Source organism: Dipodomys spectabilis, unplaced genomic scaffold (assembly GCF_019054845.1).
Source record: "Dipodomys spectabilis isolate Male_0828 unplaced genomic scaffold, ASM1905484v1 ptg000480l, whole genome shotgun sequence".
Lineage (NCBI taxonomy): Eukaryota > Metazoa > Chordata > Mammalia > Rodentia > Heteromyidae > Dipodomys > Dipodomys spectabilis.
In genome coordinates this window covers 668,980-689,250 of record NW_024871157.1, presented here as the reverse complement: position 1 = coordinate 689,250, position 20,271 = coordinate 668,980, and the positions used below count along the sequence as shown (strand labels likewise).

Genomic DNA, 20,271 nt, shown 5'->3' with positions numbered 1-20,271 from the left:
CTCCGGCGGAACGTGGTCGCGTGAGCGCGGCTCCCAGTCGGTCCCGGAATCGCCGGAAGCGGAAGTGCTCGTGAGCGGTACGCGCCTGGGTGTTCCAGCCGCCCGGACAGCGGGCGGCGTGGCCGCCATGGAGAACGTGACGGAGGGCGCCTGGGAGTCGCTGCCGGTGCCGCTGCACCCTCGGGTGCTGGGCGCGCTGCGGGAGCTGGGCTTCCCGCGCATGACGCCGGTGCAGGTATCGGTCCCCGCTCCCAACCCGATGGCTGCCGCCGGCGGGACTCGGCCGCGGGCCTCTCGGGCCTCCAGCCGGGGCTCTGTCGGGTCTCCCGGCCGCCGGGACGTGGGAAGGCGGCTGCGGCGGGCGGTGCGCGGCGCCACCGCCCGGGGCTGTGGGCCCATCCCGGCCGGCTCCCACTGGGAGCTCCGACGGTGACTCCCACGGTGTCCGAAGGGAGAGTAGCAATGCCTGCAGCCGAGGGTTGTGAGGGCGGACGAGCTGTACGTGTAACCTGGGAATGGGAGGCAGTCCGGCCCGCCCGCCCGCCCGCCCGTCCGTCCGCCCGTCCGTCCATCCGTCCGTCCATCCATCCATCCATCCATCCATCCATCCATCCATTCATCCATTCATCCATCCATCCATCCGTCCGTCCGTCCGTCCGTCCATCTGTTCATTCATTCGGGAAACACTGAGGATCGGGACCCTCCAGCTGTGGGCCGCCTTTTCCAGTGTAGTAGCAAAGAAGTCAAGGACTGAGGTCGTTTCAGCTGATGTGAGGTGTTGGGAAGGATCTCAGTCAGATGGGACCGACAAGGCCTTACTGCAGGCCATTTTGACTGTGGGCTGATTGAGGACAGTGTTCCCTTGGAGAGAAGTGGTAGGGCAAATGTCTTGGGGTTGGCCTGAAGTGGCTTTGAGCAACTGAAAGAGCCTTATTGCCAAGTACTTTTTTATTCTTCCTTTGCGAGTAATAAGGCTTAAATTCAGAGCCTCTTGCTTTCATTCAACTTTCTCTCCCACAGGTGGTACTCAACCATTTGAGCCATGCCTCAATCTAGCAGGGTTTCTTTGGGAGGTTGGTCATGGAACTTGAACTCAGGGTTGGGTGCTGTCCCTGAGCTTTTCTGCTAAAGGCTAATGCTCTGCCACTTTGAGCCAGTTCCAGTTTTCTGGTGGGTAATTGGAGATAAGAGTCTCATAGACTTTTCTGCCAGAGCTGGCTTTGATCCTCAGATCTCAGCAGTCTAGAGCTTTTTGCTGTTTCATTGGATATGTCTCTTGGAGATCTCTTGGGTGTTCATGCTGAGCATGTGCATGGGAATCCTTTTGTGGTGCTGAAGCTGGAAAATGCCTTAGATCCTAATGTCCTCAACCCCTTCTGGGTCCAAGGGAGGCAGGACTTGAATCCAAGACACTTTTACCACTGAAATTTTCCTTGGGTAGTTTCTTGTTTACTCAGTCTCCTTGTGGTGGGACCCACTGTGACCACAGCCACCCACTGTATTTCTGGAGCCTCCGTGAAGTCGTGCCGTTCTTAATCAGTGCTTTGTAATTTCTCCCTTTAGTCTGCCACCATTCCTCTGTTCATGAAAAACAAAGATGTGGCAGCAGAGGCGGTGAGTACCAGATGCCAGTGCAGTCCTTTGTTTCCTCTGGGACAAGCCAGGGAAGAGAAAACACACCTTTCTTCCTCGCTTTGCAGGTCACAGGTAGTGGCAAAACACTGGCCTTTGTCATCCCTGCCCTGGAAATTCTTCTGAGAAGGGAGGAAAAGTTGAAGAAGAGGCAGGTGAGGAGAACAGTTGTGGTGTGTTTGCGGGGGTCCACACTTGAGGAGGAAGCTGGTCATGGAGCCTTGTAATGAGAGGATTCAGAGATTCTGAATTTGCCGGTGTAAGCAGAGCTTCCGCTCAGCCAGGTCCTGCAGAGGTGCCTTCCATACTGTACACAGGTGTACTTCCAATGGTCTGTTCAGTGCTATGATTTTCCCAAAGTTGGCTTTATTTGGGGGGGAGGGGGGGAGGTCTGTTATGGGGCTTGAACTCGGGGCCTGAGCACTGTCTCTTTTTTGCTTGAGCTTTTTTGCTCAAGGCTAGCGCTCTACCACTTTTTGCCACAGTGACACTTCTGGTTTTGTAGTGGTTAATTGGAGGTAAGAGTCTCACAGACTTTCCTGCAGGGGCTGGCTTTGAACCACAATCCTCAGATCTCAGCCTTCTACTTAGGATTATAGGTGTGAGCAACCGGCACCTTGTATGACTTTGTTTTTTTTTGTTTTTGGTCCGGTCGTGGGCCTGAACTCTGGGCCTGGGCACTGTCCCTCAGCTCTTGGCTAGCGCTCTACCACTTGAGCCATAATGCCACTTCCGGCTTTTTTTTTCTTCTTCTGCTTATGTGGTGCTGAGGAATCAAACCCAGGGCCTCATACATGCAAGGCAAGCACTCTACCATTGAGCCACCTTCCCAGCCCTGGCATGACTTTGTTTTAAACCAGTCCCCTGTTCTACATGCACCATCAAGTGTCCCCGAGCTCAGGAGGTCCAGACATGAGGGCAAAGATTGGTACATGAGCATCCTTCAGACACCAGCTACTGTGGTGTTGGCCACCATGCCATGATTCCATGATAGAGGTACCTTCAAATGGAGACACCCCAGGCAAGGCTGGCGTTGATCTGGTGATGGAAGCACGAGGACCACTAGCTCTAGTCCCTAATTCAGATCCTTGCCTAATTCATGACCTGTGCCATGCCTTGAGCTTCCAGGAAGTTGGGGTGGGAGAGGTGCCCCCCTACCCTATGCTGCTGACTGGCCATTTTCTCTCTTCTGGGTAGGTGGGAGCCATCATCATCACCCCCACCCGTGAGCTGGCCATTCAGATCGATGAGGTCTTGTCACACTTCACCAAGCACTTCCCGCAGCTCAGGTGAGTTGGGACGCAGGCCCCAATGGCCTCTGCTGAGCCCGTGCCTGACAGGCTCCAAGACTACTTTCCCTCCCTCCCTCCCTCCCTCCCTCCCTCCCTCCCTCCCTCCCTCCCTCCCTCCCTCCCTCCCTTCCTTCCTTTTCTTCTTTCCTTCCTGCCCAGTGTTGGTTTGAACCCACCACCTGGGCACTGTCCTTCAGCTTCTCTGGCTCAAGACCAGCATTCTACCACTTGAGTGACAGTGCCACTTCCGGCTTTTTCTGTGTATGTAGTGCTGAGAAATTGAACCCAAGGCTTCATGCATGTGAGGCAAGCACTCTACCACTAAGCCACATTCCAAGTCCAAGCCTATTTCTTGTTCCAGCCAGATTCTCTGGATCGGAGGCAGGAACCCTGGAGAAGATGTGGAGAGGTTTAAGCAGCATGGGTGAGTCCTGCCCCAGCCCCTCTAGGCTGGCCTTTGGCCCTGACCCCAGCACATGTGGGATGGGGAGCCTCACTGCCCGCCCTCAGCTGCCCTGTCCAGATGAGTTTGCATGCCCAGTACCTTCCCTAGTCCTGTCCTGGTGGACAGTGCACATGCTCAGGTTTCCTGGACCGGGAGAAGGGGAGTGTTGGGGAGAGTGTTAATGAGGCCCCTGAAGACCCCATACTCATTTCCAGCCTAGTGTTGCATAGCAGTGCTTGAGACTGTGTCGCCAGGTTCTGAATTATATAGAGGACAGAGTTGCAGCTGTATGTGTCTTCTGATGTTTTAACGATTGTATGAAATCCACACCATAAAACATCCTGTAGGTTAGCCTGTCTCAGGGCCACATCTGACCCTTAGCTTGGTAGTCTAATTTGTGTTTACATTAACTGATTATTTTTTTTTTTTTGGGTCCGGTTGTGACCTCTGGACCTGAGTGCTGTCCCTCAGCTCTTCAGCTCAAGGCTAGCGCTCTACCATTTGAGCCACAGCGCCACTTTCGGCTTTTTTCTTTTTTGCTTATGTGGTGCTGAGGAATCGAACCCAGGGCCTCATGCCTGCAAGGCAAGCGCTCTATCACTGAGCCACCTTCCCAGCCCCTAACTGATTAATTTTTGTGTATGTGTGGTGGTGCTAGCTCTACCCTGAGCTGTACCCAGACCACAGTCTGATTCCTTCTAGTAAATTTCCTGGTGTGTGCTGTGGTGTGCCAGCCCCTCTCCTGGTAACAGCCAGAACCACAGCCATCTCCCCGCTGGATTCCTTAGCCCCTTGTCAGGCAGCATTTTCTCCTCTTCTGGCCTTTAGATGATTTAGTCTCTTAGATGACTTTTAATAACTGCCACCTGTATTCCCAAAGCCCAGAACTGGTGGTGAGGGTTCACTTTCTTTGCCAAGTGGGAACATCATTGTGGCGACTCCAGGCCGCCTAGAGGACATGTTCCGGAGGAAGGCTGAGGGCCTGGACCTGGCCAGCTGCGTGCGGTCCCTGGATGTCCTGGTGCTTGATGAAGCTGACAGACTTCTGGACATGGGGTTTGAGGCAAGGTATGGGATTTTGGACTTTCCTGGTAGTAGCTGGTTGGATAAGAACTGACTGAAAAGGAGAGAAAGATGAAAATTTGTCATCATTTTATGGCAAAGCATTTTTATTATCTACATTGTCATTTAAGATGATTAAGAAGGGGGCTGGGAAGGTGGCTCAGTGGTAGAGCACTTGCCTTGCATGCCTGAGGCCCTGGGTTCGATTCCTCAGCACCACATAAGCAAAAAGAAAAAGAAAGCCAGAAGTGGCGCTGTGGCTCAAGTGGTAGAGTGCTTGAGCTGAAGAGCTGAGGGACAGCGCCCAGGACCAGAGTACAGGCCTCACAACTGGACCCCCCAAAAAAAAAGATGATTAAGAAGTAAGATGAATAGGAAATGGTCCTCCTCAGCTTCCCCAGGGCTGGGATTGCAGGTGTCGTGGCTCTTACTCCAGTTCCTTCAAATCCAAGACCTGAGATACATATGAGAGCCTGTCTCAAAATTTCAAAAACAAGCTGGGAGCCAGCGGCTCACACCTATAATCCTAGCTTCTCAGGAGGCTGAGCTCTGAAGATTGAGGTTCAAAGCTAGCCCAGGCAGGAAAGTCTGTGAGACTCTTGTCTCCAATTAATCACTAGAAAACTGTAAGTGAAGCTGTGGCTCAAAGTGATAAGAGTACTAGCCTTGAGTAAAAAAGCTCTCAGAGACAGTGCCCAGGCCCTAAGTTCAAGCCCCATAACTGACAAAAAATTTTTTTTTCAAAAACAGTAATTTTTTTTTTTTTTTTTTGTTGTTGTTGGTCATGGGGCCTGGGCGCTGTCCCTCAGCTCTTCAGCTCAAGCCTAGCACTCTACCATTTGAGCCACAGCGCCACTTACGGCCTTTTCTGAGTATGTGGTGCTGAGGAATTGAACCCAGGGCCTCATGCATGCAAGGATTCAAGGCAAGCACTCTACCACTGAGCCACCTTCCCAGCTCCAAAACAGTAGTTTTATTATATAAGTAAGTTGTTAGAATTAAATTGTGTGTCAGCTAATGATTTGAAACACCAACATGGGTAATAAAAATCTTGGTATACAGGCTGGGAAGGTGGCTTAGTGGTAGAGTGCTTGTAGAGCGCTTGCCTTGCATGCATGAGGCCCTGGGTTCGATTCCTCAGCACCACATAAGCAGAAAAAAAAAAGCTGGAAGTGGCGCTGTGGCTCAAGTGGTAGAGCGTTAGCCTTGAGCTGAAGAGCTGAGGGACAGTGCCCAGGCCCAGAGTTCAGGCCCCATAACTGGACCCCCCCCCCAAAAAAAAAAATATTGATATACTTCTGGGATATAGTTACATCCCCTGGAGCTCAACCATGTAAAGGCTGGCACAGTGCTTTTGGGTCTCAAGACAGGGGTGGGGGTAGCATTAACCTCAGTAATCCTAGCAGTAGGCAGGCACACTTGTTAGCTGTGTCCCAGCTTTCAATATGCTTTGTGTTAAGTTTACCTCTCTTCATTGTCACTCTTCCATTTTAAAGATATACTTACGTGCTTATATTGGAGAAGACTTAGAGAAAATGAAAGTGTAAAGAAAGACATAAATTGTCCATACTTGGTAGGAATATAATTAGAACTATCTTGTGTGTGTGTGCGCGTGTGTGTGTGTGCGTGTGTGTGTGTGTGCGCGTGAGTGCGTGCGCGCACTAGTGCCAGCCTGAACTCAGGGCCTTGATGCTGTCCCTGAGCTCTTTTGCTCAAGACTAGTGCTATATCGCTTGAGCCACAGCTTCACTTCCAGCTTTTTGCTCATTATTTGGGGGTAAGTCTCATGAACTTTCTTGCCCAGGTTAGCTTGGAACCTCAGTTCTGAGTTCTAAGCCTCTCTAGTAGCTAGGATTTTAGGCTGAGCCACTGGTATCTGGCTCGACTATAAATACCTTGATGGCTTTTCTTCCAGTCTTAATTACTTTCCCTGTGCTAGGGATGGAATCAGGGCCTTCTGCATGCTAACCCAGAGCTCTGCTGAACTTCTGCAGCTGTCGGGGCTTTGTGCCTTCCTGTGACCTGTCATGGCGCCCCCTTTTCTCACTGAGCTGGCAGGTGAGGGGTAAGGGCACATACTCTTTTTTTCAGCATAAACACCATCCTGGAGTTCTTGCCAAAGCAGAGGAGAACAGGCCTTTTCTCCGCCACACAGACACAGGAGGTGGAGAACTTGGTGCGTGCTGGCCTGCGGAACCCTGTCCGCATCTCGGTGAAGGAGAAGGGTGTGGCGGCCAGCAGTACCCGGAAGACGCCCTCCCGCCTGGAGAACTTCTACATGGTGAGTGGGCCCTGGGGACAGGGGACATGGGGTGGTGTGGGACAGGTGCTCTGAAGGCATGGCCTGCTTGTTGATGAGTGACTTAAGTGAGTTTAAGCACAGTCTCCAGGTGACCGTGCCTGGGTGTTGAGTGTCAATGAGGTGGGATGCAGAGGAGGCTTGGGAGTGGGCTGTTCTGCTCCAACATGTGGGTTCTTGTGTCTGGCCGCATCTGGGTGAGTATGGTAGACTTAAAGCTGCCCTTCTGAAGCTTCTGGCTGGGGCGGGTCACAAGGTGGCTCATAGCTCAGGCCCCCCAGGAGGCAGCATGGCTGAAAGTGGCAGGGAGGGCGGGAAGGCAGGGGGAAGGAGGAGGACAGGACAGGACAGCAGTGCCATAACTGTGGGGATTATTTGCTTGCTCTATGTTTTGGATGGTACTGGGGTTTGAACTTAGGGTCTTGTGTTTGCTAGTCAGATGGCTCCACTACTTGAGGCATATACCTAACCATTGCTCTGGTGAGGTAATTTTTTTTTTTTTTTTGGTCGTGGGGCTTGAACTCTGGACCTGGGCGCTGTCCCTCTGCTCTTCAGCCCAAGGCGAGTGCTCTACCACTTGCGCCATAGTGCCATTTCTGGTTTTCTGGTGGTTAATTGGAGATAAGAGTCTCACAGAAGTGGCGCTATGGTAGAGTGCTCACCTTGAGCTGAAGAGCTCCCGAACATCGCCCAGGCCCAGACTTCAAGCCCATGACAGACCAAAAAAAAATTTTTTTTTTAAGGACTTTATTGCCTGGGCTGGCTTTGAACTGCGATCTCAGCCTCCTGAGTAGCTAGGATTATAGGCATGAGCCTTCAGTGCCTGGCCACTTTGGTGATTTTTTTCATGTAGAGTGTGGGGGTTAGCCTGGGCTAACCTGGACTGCAGTCCTTCTGTCTAAATTCCATAGAGTTGCTATTCTAGCAGATGTGATTGGTTGCGATAGGGTCTCATTACCTTGCTTAGGTTGGCCTCAAACTACAGTGCTTCTGAGCTCTTATTTCCTGTGTAGCTGGGATTACAGGTATGAGCCTCTGCATCTGGTATTATTTTTAAACTATGTCTTTTTTTTATTGTGAAAATACCACACAGAGGGGTTACAATTACATGGGCAAACTATGTCTTCTTTTTGTAGGTATGTAAGGCAGATGAAAAATTCAATCAGCTGGTGCATTTTCTTCGAAACCATAAGCAGGAGAAACATCTGGTCTTCTTCAGGTGACTCTCGGTGCTAGTTAGGGGAAGCAGGGGATGAGTCACCCTCATAAGTTCCCAGAGGCCTTGTTCTGAGCTCCTTCTAGGATAGTTCTCTGAGGAAGCTCATTCTATCACAAGCCAGAGGGCTGATTGTTCCACCTTATGGCTGTGACCCGTCCTATCTCCCTCAGCACCTGCGCCTGCGTGGAGTACTATGGGAAGGCTCTGGAGGTGCTGGTGAGCGGTGTGCAGGTCCTGTGTATTCATGGCAAGATGAAGCACAAGCGTAACAAGATCTTCCTGGACTTCCGAAAGCTGCACAGGTGGGCGGGCCTTGATGGCAGGGGCAGATTGTAGCTACAGTATTCTGTCAGGTGCCCACGGCTGCCCCCCTTTCCCTGAAGCTACCATTTGTTCTCTAGTGATGCCCAGAGCCCCTGCCTCAGCCTCAAGAACTCATTGCTTAGTCACTGCATTCCAGTGTGCATCCGTATGGCAGGGTCCTGGCACATGGGGCGCACTGGATCTCCAGTGCCAGTCAGGTCAGGGGAGGCTTTGGAAACAAGCCCTGATACAGCAGAGGGAGCATTACACAGACTGCAGGACAATGTTTTCTTTTAGCTGTCTCTGTTCAAGCATATATGCAATCATTTTGTTTTTCTTTATGTTCTGATACTGGGCTTAAACTGAAGGCCTAGAGCTATCACTCAGGTTTTTCTACTCATGGCTAGTGCTCTACTACTAGAACCACACCACCTGTTCTTGCTTTGTGCTGGTTAATGGAGATAAGGCTGGTATAAACCCAGATCCTTAGATCTCAGCCTTCAGTGTAGCTGGGATTCTAGGTGTAAGCCACCATGCCTGGCCTTGTTGTTTGAATCACTGTACAGCTACATTAAAGTCCTTGTGAATGGGAAGCGACACACTTGGCGGTAGTTCCTGTCACAGAAGGAGTCACTTGTTTCCATAAGTGTCTGCTAATGGTCAGGCCCGCCACAGGTTAGTTTTACTTTTCAAGTAGAAATACAGTAATTTAAAAAGCCTCAAGGTAGGCATGGTAATTCATACCTGTAATCCCAGCACTCAGGAGGCCAGGCCGGAGGATTGAGCTGTAGGCCAGCCTGAGTACCTAGTGATACCCTCTGTCAAAAAATTTTTACTGTCTCCCCCTTTCCTTCCTTTCACTGGGATTTTGTAGAGTCCTGGAACTTCTTAGGAGGAAGGAGTGAACAAATCAAAATGCTCCTGTCAGCAAGTTTTTGGTTCTGTGAGAAGTGGGAGCAGTGGGAGCTGCCAGCATTGAGGGGCGGTGGGCTGGTGGCACTGGAGACAGCCAGCGTCCAATGCTACCTTCTCTCCTAGTGGGATTTTGGTCTGCACAGATGTGATGGCCCGGGGCATCGACATTCCCGAAGTCCACTGGGTCCTGCAGTACGACCCTCCCAGCATCGCCAGGTACCCTGGCAGGGTTTTGGCCTGTCCAAACAGGAATCTGGGGGCAGGGGATTGAAACACATGACATCCAAAACTTTGTTTTGGTTAGTTGTGGAACTTGGCCTGGGTGCTGTCCCTGTGCTTTAGAACTCAAGGCCAGCACTCTACCATTTTGAGCCACCACCACTTGTGGTTTTCTATTGGTTAATTGGAGATAGGAGTCTCACAGACTTTCCTGCCCAATATGGCTTTCAACCGGGATCCTCAGATTCTCAGATCCCAGATCCTAGAGCTCAGATCTTATTTTAATCAATAACGTTTGGTGTTAACAGTGACATCATTTAGCAGCTAAAGATTTTTTTTGGGGGGGTGGGGCGGGGCTCAGTCGTGGGGCTTGAACTCTGGGCTTGGGCGTTGTCCCTCAGCTCTTCAGCTCCAGGCAAGTGCTCTACTGCTTGAGCCACAACGCCACTTCCAGTTTTCTAGTGGTTGATTGGAGATAAGAGTCTCACGGACTTTTCCTTGCCCGGGCTGGCTTTGAACCCTGATCCTCAGATCTCAGCCTCCTGAGTAGCTAGGATTACAGGTGTGAGCCACGGGCGCCCGGCTTTAACGATATTTTTAAATCCTGAAAGTTATCACAGAAATGCATGATAGTAAAAATGATAAAAAGCTGTGAAACACCATAAATGACATTGTGACTGCTGTCCCAGAAACTAAGCATAGATTGCTAATGCGTGGGAATGTACCTGAGTATGGAGTGGGCCTCTGCTCATGGTCACTCTGGGCGTGGGCTCCCTGTGTTCTCAGTGCCTTTGTGCACCGCTGCGGCCGCACAGCACGCATCGGCCATGGCGGCAGTGCCCTGGTGTTCCTGCTGCCCATGGAAGAGTCGTACACCAACTTCCTTGCCATCAACCAGAAGGTGAGCCACCTTTTCATGCAGAACATGGGGTGGCAGGGCAAATTCGTCCCTGGCTGAAGGCTGGAGCCTTAGGTGAGGGGCATACCCTCACCCCTCCTGCAGGCCCGGGGCCCGCCCACCACTTAGGAATGTGGTCCCTGTGTTGCCCTTCTGGCTTAGCAGATCACATGGCCACAAGAAATCCCATTTGTAAACTTTTGCACTGAGGACTGAGCTTGGGCCAGGTGTGGGCTGTGGGTGTTAGGATGATGGTTCTTCTTTCTGGCTGTGCTAGGATGATGGTTCTTCTTCCTGGCTGAGCTGGGAGCCTGAGGCTGCTCTGTGTGTAGTGTCCCCTGCAGGAGATGAGTGTGCAGAAGAACGTGGCCAACCTGCTTCCAGACCTCAAGGCCATGGCCCTGGCCGACAGAGCTGTGTTTGAAAAGGGCATGAGAGCCTTCGTGTCCCACGTCCAGGCCTACGCCAAACACGAGTGCAACCTCATCTTCAGGCTAAAGGGTAAGTTGCATTTCGTTGTAATTGTGTGTGTTTGTCTGCATGTCGATGGTTCTGAAGGGGTAAAATTGCTTTGTCTTACTAAAATGTGAGGTGTAGTAGGATTCATACTTTCTAAGATTTTGGGTAGCACTTTACCACTTGAGCCACACAGCACCATACATACTTTGTGTATGTGGTACTGAGGAATGGAACCTAGGCAAGCACTCTACCAGTAAGCCACATGTACCCCAGCCCCCTTTCTTAACATTTTAAAGGGAGTCTTCTTTCTAGGCTTTGAGTAGACATGAATAAATTGGCCATTGGCTTCAAAGTATCTTTTTACTTTGAAGAAATGTGTTTTTTAGGAATTCTAACTAGGAAGTGGCACTGTGTGGCTCAAGTGGTAGAGTACTGCCTTGAGCTGAAGAGCTGAGGGACAGCGCCCAGGCCCAGAGTTCAGGCCCAAGGACCAACCCCCCCAAAAAAAAAGATTTTAAATGAATCTTATTTACTCTATGAATGTTTGTCACAGACTGTGGTAATAATCCATGGTGTTTTATTTCCTTAGATCTTGACTTTGCCAGCCTTGCCCGAGGTTTTGCCTTGCTCAAGATGCCCAAGATGCCAGAACTGAGGGGAAAGCAGTTTCCAGAGTTTGTGCCTGTGGACATTAATACAGACACAATTCCATTTAAAGATAAAATTAGAGAAAAACAAAGACAGAAACTATTGGAGCAACAAATAAAGGAGAAAGCAGAAAATGAGGGAAAACGAAAATTCATAAAAAACAAAGCATGGTCCAAACAGAAAGCCAAAAAGGAAAGGAAGAAAAAGATGAGTGCAAAAAGGAAGAAGGAAGAGGTAGTGTTTGCAGTTTATTGCTTAAATTTTATCTCAGAGTTCTTAGCAGTTTTTACTGTCATTTTTTTTTTTTGGTCTGGTCCTGACGTTTGAACTCAAGGCCTGGGCACCATCTATGAGCTGCTTTTGCTCGAGGCTGGTGCTCTACCACTTGAGCCACAGTGCCACTTCCAGCTTTTTCTGAGTAGTTTATTGGAGATAAAGAGTATAGACTTTCCTGCTGGGGCTGACTTTAAACCAGGATCTTCAGATCTTAGCCTCCTGAGTAGCTAGGATTTCAGGAGAGAGCCACCAGCACCTGCCTTGTAAGCATCTTTTGAAAGGCATTGTGGAACAGGCATGGTACACTCCTATAATCTGAGCACTTGAGAAGCCTTGAGGCCAGCCTGGTTTATAAAGTGAGACCCTGTTTCAAAAACAAAAGGAAAGACAGCTGAAGATTTTTTTTTTTTGGTAGTCATGGGGCTTGAACTCTGGGCCTGGGTGCTGTCCCTCAGCTCTTCAGCTCAAAGTGAGTGCTCTATCACTTGAGCCGCAGTGTCACTTCCAGTTTTCTTTGGTTAACTGGAGATAAGAGTCTCACAGACTTTTTCTGCCTGGTCTGGCTATGAACCGTGATCCTCAGATCTTAGCCTCCTGAGTAGCTAGGCTTACAGGCGTGAGCCATGGCACCCGGCTAGCTGCAGATTTTTATACTGGTCCTGGTACCTGGAGTGGAGAACATTGCAGTCTGAGGGCAGACCTGGTACACGGTGTTCCTGTAAACTACCACAGTGAGTAGGGGCTGGGAAGGTAGCTCAGCGGTAGAATGCATGCCTTGCAAGCATGAGGCCCTGGGTTTGATTCCTCAGCACCACATAAGCAGAAAAAGCCGGAAGTGGCTCTGTGGCTCCAGTGGTAGAGCGCTAGCCTTGAGCTGAAGAGCTGAGGGACAGCGCCCAGACCCAGAGTTCAGGCCCCATGACCGGCAAAAATAAATAAATAAATAAATAAACTACCAATGTGGCTGGGAAGTTATAGTAATCTGCTTTCTTCTGCACACAGGGCTCTGACATTGAAGATGAGGACATGGAGGAACTTCTTAATGACACAAGGCTCTTGAAAAAGTTAAAAAAAGGCAAAATCACTGAAGAAGAATTTGAGAAGGAGTTGCTGATAAGCAGCAAAGGAACAATGAAGACCGCAGATTTAGGTGTCTCTGACTTGGAAGATGAGTGCTGACTGCAGAGCCCCAGCTGGCTGCCTGCTGGGTACCTCCTCTTTGTCCCACCACATGCAGATCAAGTCAGGGACCCCCAAGGGGAAGCAGGCCCTGCCCTGTTGTGACACTGCTAAGACCTGTCCTGAAGTGCTTGGTGCACACATAGCCGCTGGTGTCTTATTCTGATCGGCCCACTAGTCTTCTGAGAGTATTTTATTCATTTTAAATGTAAAGGTATTGACGTGTACCTGGCTTTGGGCATTTTAAAGTTCTAAGGAGTTCTAGGAACCTGCCCTTCTTCGCATCTTCATCTGTGTTCCCATCTCCTGGGCTACCTTTGTATTTGCTACCCCAAATGGAGTACAGTTGGCTGATGTACTGGCATGAGACCAGGCTGGCCCCAAGTACCGCCCTCCTGCCTCTGTGCTGAAGTTAGGATTACAGGAGTACACTGCCATGTCCAGCCCTCATATTATTAGCAACAGCTGAGAACCAGAAGGTACATGGTGTGGTAGGAATTAGAGGAGGAGTCTGAGCCTTTTGGTCCAGCTTACCTGTGCAGCGTGTGTTCCCTTCAGGGCCAGTGTCTGGCCTGAGGTCCACTTTCAGCACCGATGCGATATGGCTTCAAAACTCATAATTTATTTGAAAAGATGTTGAATTTGTCACCAAGTAAAATTTTTAAAAATCCGTTTGGAACTTAAACAAATATGGGGAAGATTGGTAAGTGCTGCACAGGGCTGCTCCGCCGCCGCCTGTGTTCTCAAGCCTAGTGCTGCCCCTGCTGGCCACAGGCAAAGGCAGTGAGTACAGCAAGGTGCATGGTGTCTCTTAGTGCCGAGGGTGGCGTAGTCAGAACCCTGCTTCACTCACTGAACAAAATCTCCAGTGAGACAGCACTCAGGAGCAGAGGGAGGTGGATGCCATGTCTCCAATAAATGCCATGCCCTTACACAATGTGTACTCCTGGAAACAAAGCGAGCAAGTTCTGGAAGACCAGATGCACATTTAGGTTTGCTTTTAAACCTAGATGAGTGAAGAGATTCTCCAGGACTTGGGATTTCAGTTCTTAGTCCATGAAGCTTTCAAGTACAGTTCTGTCTTGGCCTGGCTGGCCCTTTGATGTGGCACTGAAGGGGACCCCGGTGGTTACAGGTAGAGCTTGATGAGCTCGTCACTGACCGCAGAGGGGGTCAGCACACCGAGGTCCGTGAAGAGCAGGGTGATGAGGGAAGGGGATGTGTAGTCTACCCACGGGTGCTCCTCCTTCAGGTCCTGTCCATCCTGCACAGACTTGAGAGTAGCCGCCTTGTACTGTGAGGGAAAGCAGTGTTAGGGGCTCACTCTGCGCAGGTGGGCATAGCTTGAGCGCTGAGTACTACTGGCCTGGGCTATGCAGCTCACTGGCTACAGTGAGGCATTACCACTACCAAGCCCCTCCTCTCGTGTGCTGGGCCAATTCCTCCAGGCCTCCAGTGAGTGAGCTGTTTATGCAGTGGCAAATGCCAGCTACTGACTAAGCCCACCTGCTTGTTCAGAGGTGCCAGCAGAGGACTTGTCCGAAGCCACATGGACCATCAATGACAAAACTAGGACCCAACCCCTGGCCTCCCTACCTCAGCAGGAGCAGAGAAGTCTGGGGACAAAGATGAGTATAAGGCCAACAGCACCAGGTCATTTCTACTCCCCTGGTGGGGAGTGAGTGACTTCCTAGAACATCAGTCTTTCAGGTGGGATTGATGCAGGACTCATATATGTAAAACTTGCCTTAAACTTATCCGGGACATCTTGCTGGTTTAACGGGAAGAGCCGCACAAACTTGAAACTTTCCGCAACCACATAAAAGGGCTTGTTCTGTGCTTTGGCGCATACAGCCATCTGGTTGGTTCCAATCTGAGAAGTAAAACAATAGAAGGAACTCAATGTAATCTGGCTTTGGGATCAAAGAGGACCACTTCAAAACAAAAACAAACAAAAACAACCTACAGATGCCTGTGTGAAGATATGTACATAAATGGCCTCCATGTGAAAAGATTCTCAGTGCTTTATATGCCTTAAATTGTTGGTAAAGTTTCTCTAAGGAATGACTGGAAAATTTGTAATGAAATAAAGTGTAATACAATACTGAGGTTGAATATGCTGGATTAAAATGAAGAAAAAAAATGACAAGCCAATTCTAATTAAAACTTACATAAATTACATTGACTTAATTTGTATATGCCAATCTGCAAAGAAGGAACTATGACCACAATCTGACCCCTGCACTTGCTTGTAGGAATCTGGTTCCATGGCCTGCTGCTGCTCGAGGCCAGCAGTGTATCCATCTTAGCAACCCACTCCAAGAGGGGGTGCTCCTACCTTGTTAATTATTCCTCCGTTTTCAACGACCCCTTCTGCACCGACTATGACTAGATCTGCTTTCTCCATGATGTAGCTGAGGGGGACAAAAAGAAAGCTATTTGTTCTTGGCTGCTGAAAGATCAGGTCTTCCCCCTGAATACCTTTTTCACGGAAAGATAATTCACACGTGGTGACTGACCACAGCAATGTTACAGGCATGAAGACCCAGCCTTTGCATCTTGCTCTTGAAACATAGGCGTGGGGCTAAGGACACACCCTCCCTCTCTGCGCACCCCAGGTTCTCAGGATAGCTTGCTCCAGTTGGGCAGCTATTAAGTGGTGGGACGCCACTCAGTGTGCTTTATCAACAGGACTCAAACCTTCAATCTGAAAAGCCTGCCAGGAGTGAGCCCCAGGGGTGGACGGGGATGGGCAAGGAGAGGCGCTTACCCCACAGCGGCATCCAGCACCACGGTAACAGGGACGTTGAGGTGGCAGAGGGCTTTGGCCATTTTCTTACTGAAGATGACATTATAGAATATTAGGAAAAGTCCAGAAAAGTGATGCATGGAGAGTCACCCAGTTCAAAACGCTTGACTGGCTTCCCATCAGTATGACACCTGCTGTCATACTGCCCCCAGGGCCTGGCCCAGCCCTGTGCAGACACCCTGGCCGTCAGGCCAGTGTGGGTGCCATGCATTCTCTGTTTGCTTTCCACATGACTGAGCATGGAACCCAGTGGAGAGATACTTGCCCAGATAGGTCGGGCTGTGACTCTGTAATATACACACTGAATCGCTTCTTGGCAGCCACAGCTGCTTCCAGCACCCGCAGGACCACTCTGGAGTAGGCATGTGTCAATATTCTCTGTGGACAAGAAAGCTCCGTCAAAGGCTAGGCCCTGTGTGCAGCCGAGCCACCAGCCTTGCTGGGAAATAGGCTGCTGGCATGTGAAGCTTCTGGGCAGGCTTTCTCACAAATGCACTATAGCCAGGAAGGAGAACTCCATTGGACCTGAAGGTCGAGCCCACTCACAAGCCAAAGGAGCTTTTGTGTCCCTGGTGGAGCGGCACACAGTTACAAGCCAACAGCCTCTGGATAAGGCAAGGGCACCTTGCCTGTTCATACGCACCAGGCAGGTCCTGGGAACAAATGCAGTTGGCCAGTGGCACAGCACAGGTAAAGGGGACAAGCCCCCGTAGTGCCTGCTGCTCTCACCTGCTCACCTCTATTGCCAGAGCATCTAGTTTTCCTATAAGATGTGAAATCTGCTATGTCTTTTTTGTTTTTTGGGTCGGTCATGGGGCCTAAACTCTGGGCTTGGGTGCTGTCCCAATGCTCTTCAGCTCAAGGCAAGCGCTCTACCACTTGAGCCACAGCCCAACTTCCGGTTCTCTAGTGGTTTATTAGCGATCTCACGGAGTTTCCTGCCCAGGCTGGCTTTGAACCATGATCCTCAGATCTCAGCCTCCTGAGTAGCTAGGACGACAGGCGTGAGCCACTGGCGCCTGGCTTGGAATGTCTTTTTAAATATATAGACTCCAAAACTACAAGCCCATCTGTGGTCAGATGATAATTTGTGAACGCCCACACATGGTCTCTACAGAACAGCTCAGGAGACTAACAGCATGGTGGCTGCCCTCCCTACTGTCAGGCTGCACTACCACTTTTTGTTGAAAATCCAGGTTCTTGGGGCCTACCCACACTAACAAAAACAGTCCACTTTTTTGTAGGAAATGCAGGTGTTCAGAGCTACCTGTACCAACTGAAACTGTGTGCCAAGCCCCCACATGATTCAGTGCAGCTGCCAAAATCTGCATAGCGCTGGCGGTGGTGAGGCTGCAGGGAGAGGCTCCTGGGCCTGGCCACCACCTGGTCCCTAAGACTTTGTTTGCCACTGGATCTGTACAAGTTCTACTAGTGCCCTGTGAGTCACTTTTTTTTTGGGTCGGTTGTGGGGCTTGAACTCTGGGTCTGGGTGCTGTCCCTGAGTTCTTCAGCTCAAGACTAGTGCTCTACCACTTGGGCCACAGCACTACTTCTGGTTTTCTGGTGGTTTATTGGAGAGAAGAGTCTCAGAGTTTCCTGCCTGGGCTGGCTTTGAACCATGATCCTCAGATCTCAACTTCCTTAATAGCTAGGACGACAGGCATGAGTCACTGGCGCCTGGCTATAACAACATACTTCAAAGGTTGTAAAAAGGCAATGGAACAGGATAAGATTTAAGAGTCAAGGGTAATTATGTTTTATAGACAGTGAAGGCTCAGGCAGAAGTGTCACCACCCACTGCTGGGGACTGGCTTGACCTGCAATGCCTGTCTTCCTGCAACTCGTGAACAGTAGGCAGCTTTGTGTAGTGGCAGAAGCCATGTTTGAGAGTAAGTCTCCACTGTCCACTGCCAGCAGACGACTGGTATTAATCTGTCACAGGAGCTGCTCTGTGGATGGAGTTCAGGATAACATACTGCACATTCACACAAAGATTTCTTTGGAAAAACAACTTATTCAGTCCAGAATCTCTACAAACCATCCCATGTCATCACAACAATCTAGTAGATAGGTACTAGTACTGCCTTTAACAGAAGCTAAATAACTTGTCCAAGATTCCCCAGCAGATAAATGGCAGAGCTGAGATTTTGCCCTTGCTGCTAAGTGCCACATATTAGAGATATTTACTCACCGCTCCATCTTTGATGAAAGTATGGCATAGATCTGCAATTTTACTTCTCGACAGTGATATTCTCCTGAGAAAAAGCTCTCCCCGTTCAATCATGATCTTTTTACATTTGGAATAATCCTAGAAAGGAAACAGCAAAGCTGAGACTATCTGGGGACAGGCAGAGCAGCAAAGTGGGGGGAGGTAGCTGAGGGAGGGCAGGGCTTACAGAGTACTCCAGGGAGGTAAGGCTGATGAAGCGAAGGAAGAGCTCCCCACCAGAGGACACTGCCACCGAGGAGTCCACCCCACACAGGATTTCTATGGCACTGGTGAGATTCGCTCTCAGGCCCTGGATTGTCTCCCCTGGAACGATGGAAGGATTCATGTGATGGTGGTCATCTCAATGTCACGTGATTCCCACTTCCCCCCAGTAATCAACCTGAACAGAAAAGTTCTTGATACTCCATCTCTAAAATAAACAGATAAAAGCAGGGCTAAAGGTTTGACTCAAGTGATAGAGCACCTGCCTACTGTGAGATCTTGAAACCACAGTACTACCAAAATAAAAGAAGGAAAGAGAGGCCAACAGGTTTGAATCTTGTTTCAGTAAGGGATAGCATGGAAGGTAATGAAGTACTGGTAGCAAGACAGTATAGGAGAGCCAAGTACTTGGAAGATACTGGAGACCCATGCCCTTAAGCCTCTAAGCAAGCATTATTACTATTATCACTGTAGGAGAGGTCATGCTATATCCGGATGCTGACATTTAGAATGCAGAGTTAGAGACAGCACAATGACTGGTATGAACACCAGAATTTATTATGGAACATTCTCAATAGCATCTGAGCAGAATAGGGGATAAAGTAGACATTCAATGCATGTCGATAAAGTTGAACTGCTTTCATTTCAGCTTCATGTGAATACAAGGGCCACTCGATTCACAGTCTATTTCAGTCAGTTATGACGCAAGTTTTTCTGGGTACTAGGGACTGAAACCAGGGTCTCACTCACATGCTAAGCAAGTGTTTGACCTCTTATGCACACCATTTTCCTAAAGGAAACCTTTTCTGTCAGTCATGGGGCTTGAACTCAGGGCCTAGGTACTTCCCCTGAGCTCTTTGCTCAAGGCTAGCACTCTACCACTTTGAGCCACCCCGCCCCTTCTGTTTTTGAGAGGTTAATTGAAGATAAGACTTTCATAGGGACTTCTCTGCCTGGGCTGGCTTTGAATGGCAATCCTTAAATCTCAGCCTCCAGAATAGCTAGGATTACAGGTGTGGACCACCAGCACCCTATTTAAACGGAATGTTTTTGATGATAGCTTGAGGGCTCCTTCCAGGTTAAAAGGCCTGAAATAAAAGGCAGAAGCTGATCTTGAGGCTGTAGACAAATCTGCAGCTATCACATCACATTTTTTTTTTTCTGGCTGGTCATGGGGCTTGAACTCTAGGCCTGGGCGCTGTCCCTCAGATCTTCAGCTCAAGGCTAGCACTCCACCACTTGAGCCACAGTGCCACTTCCAGCCTTTTCTGTTTATGTGGTGCTGAGGAATTGAACCCAGAACCTCATGCGTGAGAGGCAAGCACTCTAACACTGAGCCACCTTCCCAGCCCCACATTTTTAATTATTAGCAGACTTTCCTAAGGCTCCCAGCTGCTCATGGGTGACCCTTAGTACCTTTATCTCTCTTCAGGAACTCCAGTAAAGTCTGGATGGCAGCCACTGCTGAAGCCATGTCAGGGTCTTCTTTCATCTGAGACTTAAAGTATTCAATTAATTCTGGGAGGGAAAGAAAAAGTTATTCATTACATTCACTCAGCAATTCCTCCAAGTCCAGCCACATACAAATAATATGTAGCGTTTTACAACCTCAGTGCATTTTTTTTACATTAACAAAACACTTAGGGCTGGGAATGTGGCTTAGTGGTAGGGTTCTTGCCTAGCATACATAAAACCCTGGGTTCGATTCCTCAGTACCACATAAACAAAAAGACGAAGTGACACTGTGGTTCAAGTGTTAGAGTGCTAGCCTTGAGCAAAAGAAGCTCAGGGACAGTGCCCAGGCTCCAAGTTCAAACCCTAGGACTGGAACAAAACAAAAACACTTAGGGGTGAACAAGGGGAAAGAGGAAGAGGGAGCGAGGAGTGTGTGTGTGTCCTCCAGTGGGTTATCCCCAGGAAGCAGAAGCAGCGAGTGGGGTTCTGAGTCCAGCCGAGAGCCAGTGTGGGCATGTAAGGTCCAGGTGGGCCTGGTTCTGCTTTGTTCTCAGCGCCCTGGTCCGCCCCGATTACCCTTCTGGTCCATGATGACCCCCGGGCCGCGGGAACCGACGCGAGGGCAGCCGTCAACTCTCCTGCGGGAGCTCCCGACAAACGCGCCCGCAGCGAGCCACACACTGAGGGCGCCGGGCGCACCTCCCGCGTCACTTCCGGGTTCCTGGGGGCG

General features: G+C 49.9%; 2 protein-coding genes across 2 annotated transcripts; one reads left to right on the top strand and one right to left on the bottom strand.

Annotated features, from left to right (window-relative positions):
- Window positions 1–108: 108 nt before the first annotated feature.
- Window positions 109–13,516, top strand: Ddx55 (DEAD-box helicase 55). Its single transcript, XM_042669033.1, has 14 exons — window positions 109–235; window positions 1,564–1,614; window positions 1,701–1,787; window positions 2,830–2,921; window positions 3,286–3,348; window positions 4,288–4,437; window positions 6,523–6,712; window positions 7,867–7,949; window positions 8,120–8,251; window positions 9,291–9,383; window positions 10,173–10,287; window positions 10,617–10,785; window positions 11,333–11,625; window positions 12,670–13,516. The coding sequence occupies exons 1-14, from the start codon at window positions 128–130 to the stop codon at window positions 12,844–12,846; spliced, it is 1,803 nt and encodes a 600-aa protein (XP_042524967.1). The 5' UTR covers window positions 109–127; the 3' UTR covers window positions 12,847–13,516.
- Window positions 13,449–20,204, bottom strand: Eif2b1 (eukaryotic translation initiation factor 2B subunit alpha). Its single transcript, XM_042669034.1, has 9 exons — window positions 20,118–20,204; window positions 19,503–19,604; window positions 18,052–18,188; window positions 17,847–17,963; window positions 15,921–16,033; window positions 15,617–15,685; window positions 15,185–15,260; window positions 14,594–14,719; window positions 13,449–14,140 (listed from the first exon to the last, which is right to left on the bottom strand). Exons 1-9 carry the CDS (start codon window positions 20,128–20,130, stop codon window positions 13,976–13,978), a joined length of 918 nt encoding a protein of 305 aa, XP_042524968.1. The 5' UTR covers window positions 20,131–20,204; the 3' UTR covers window positions 13,449–13,975.
- Between the last annotated feature and the right edge of the window lie 67 nt (window positions 20,205–20,271).

Bases quoted from the DNA above. Each gene is read 5' to 3' on its own strand.
- Ddx55 (XM_042669033.1), top strand. From the start codon at position 128: ATGGAGAACGTGACGGAGGGCGCCTGGGAGTCGCTGCCGGTGCCGCTG. The intron at 1,788-2,829 runs GTGAGGAGAACA...TCTTCTGGGTAG, and splicing joins AAAAGTTGAAGAAGAGGCAG to GTGGGAGCCATCATCATCAC. The intron at 3,349-4,287 runs GTGAGTCCTGCC...TTCTTTGCCAAG, and splicing joins GAGAGGTTTAAGCAGCATGG to TGGGAACATCATTGTGGCGA.
- Eif2b1 (XM_042669034.1), bottom strand. The intron at 18,189-19,502 runs GTACTAAGGGTC...CCATCGTTCCAG, and splicing joins GTTCCTGAAGAGAGATAAAG to GGGAGACAATCCAGGGCCTG. The intron at 14,141-14,593 runs GCAAGTTTTACA...TTTCCCTCACAG, and splicing joins ATGTCCCGGATAAGTTTAAG to TACAAGGCGGCTACTCTCAA.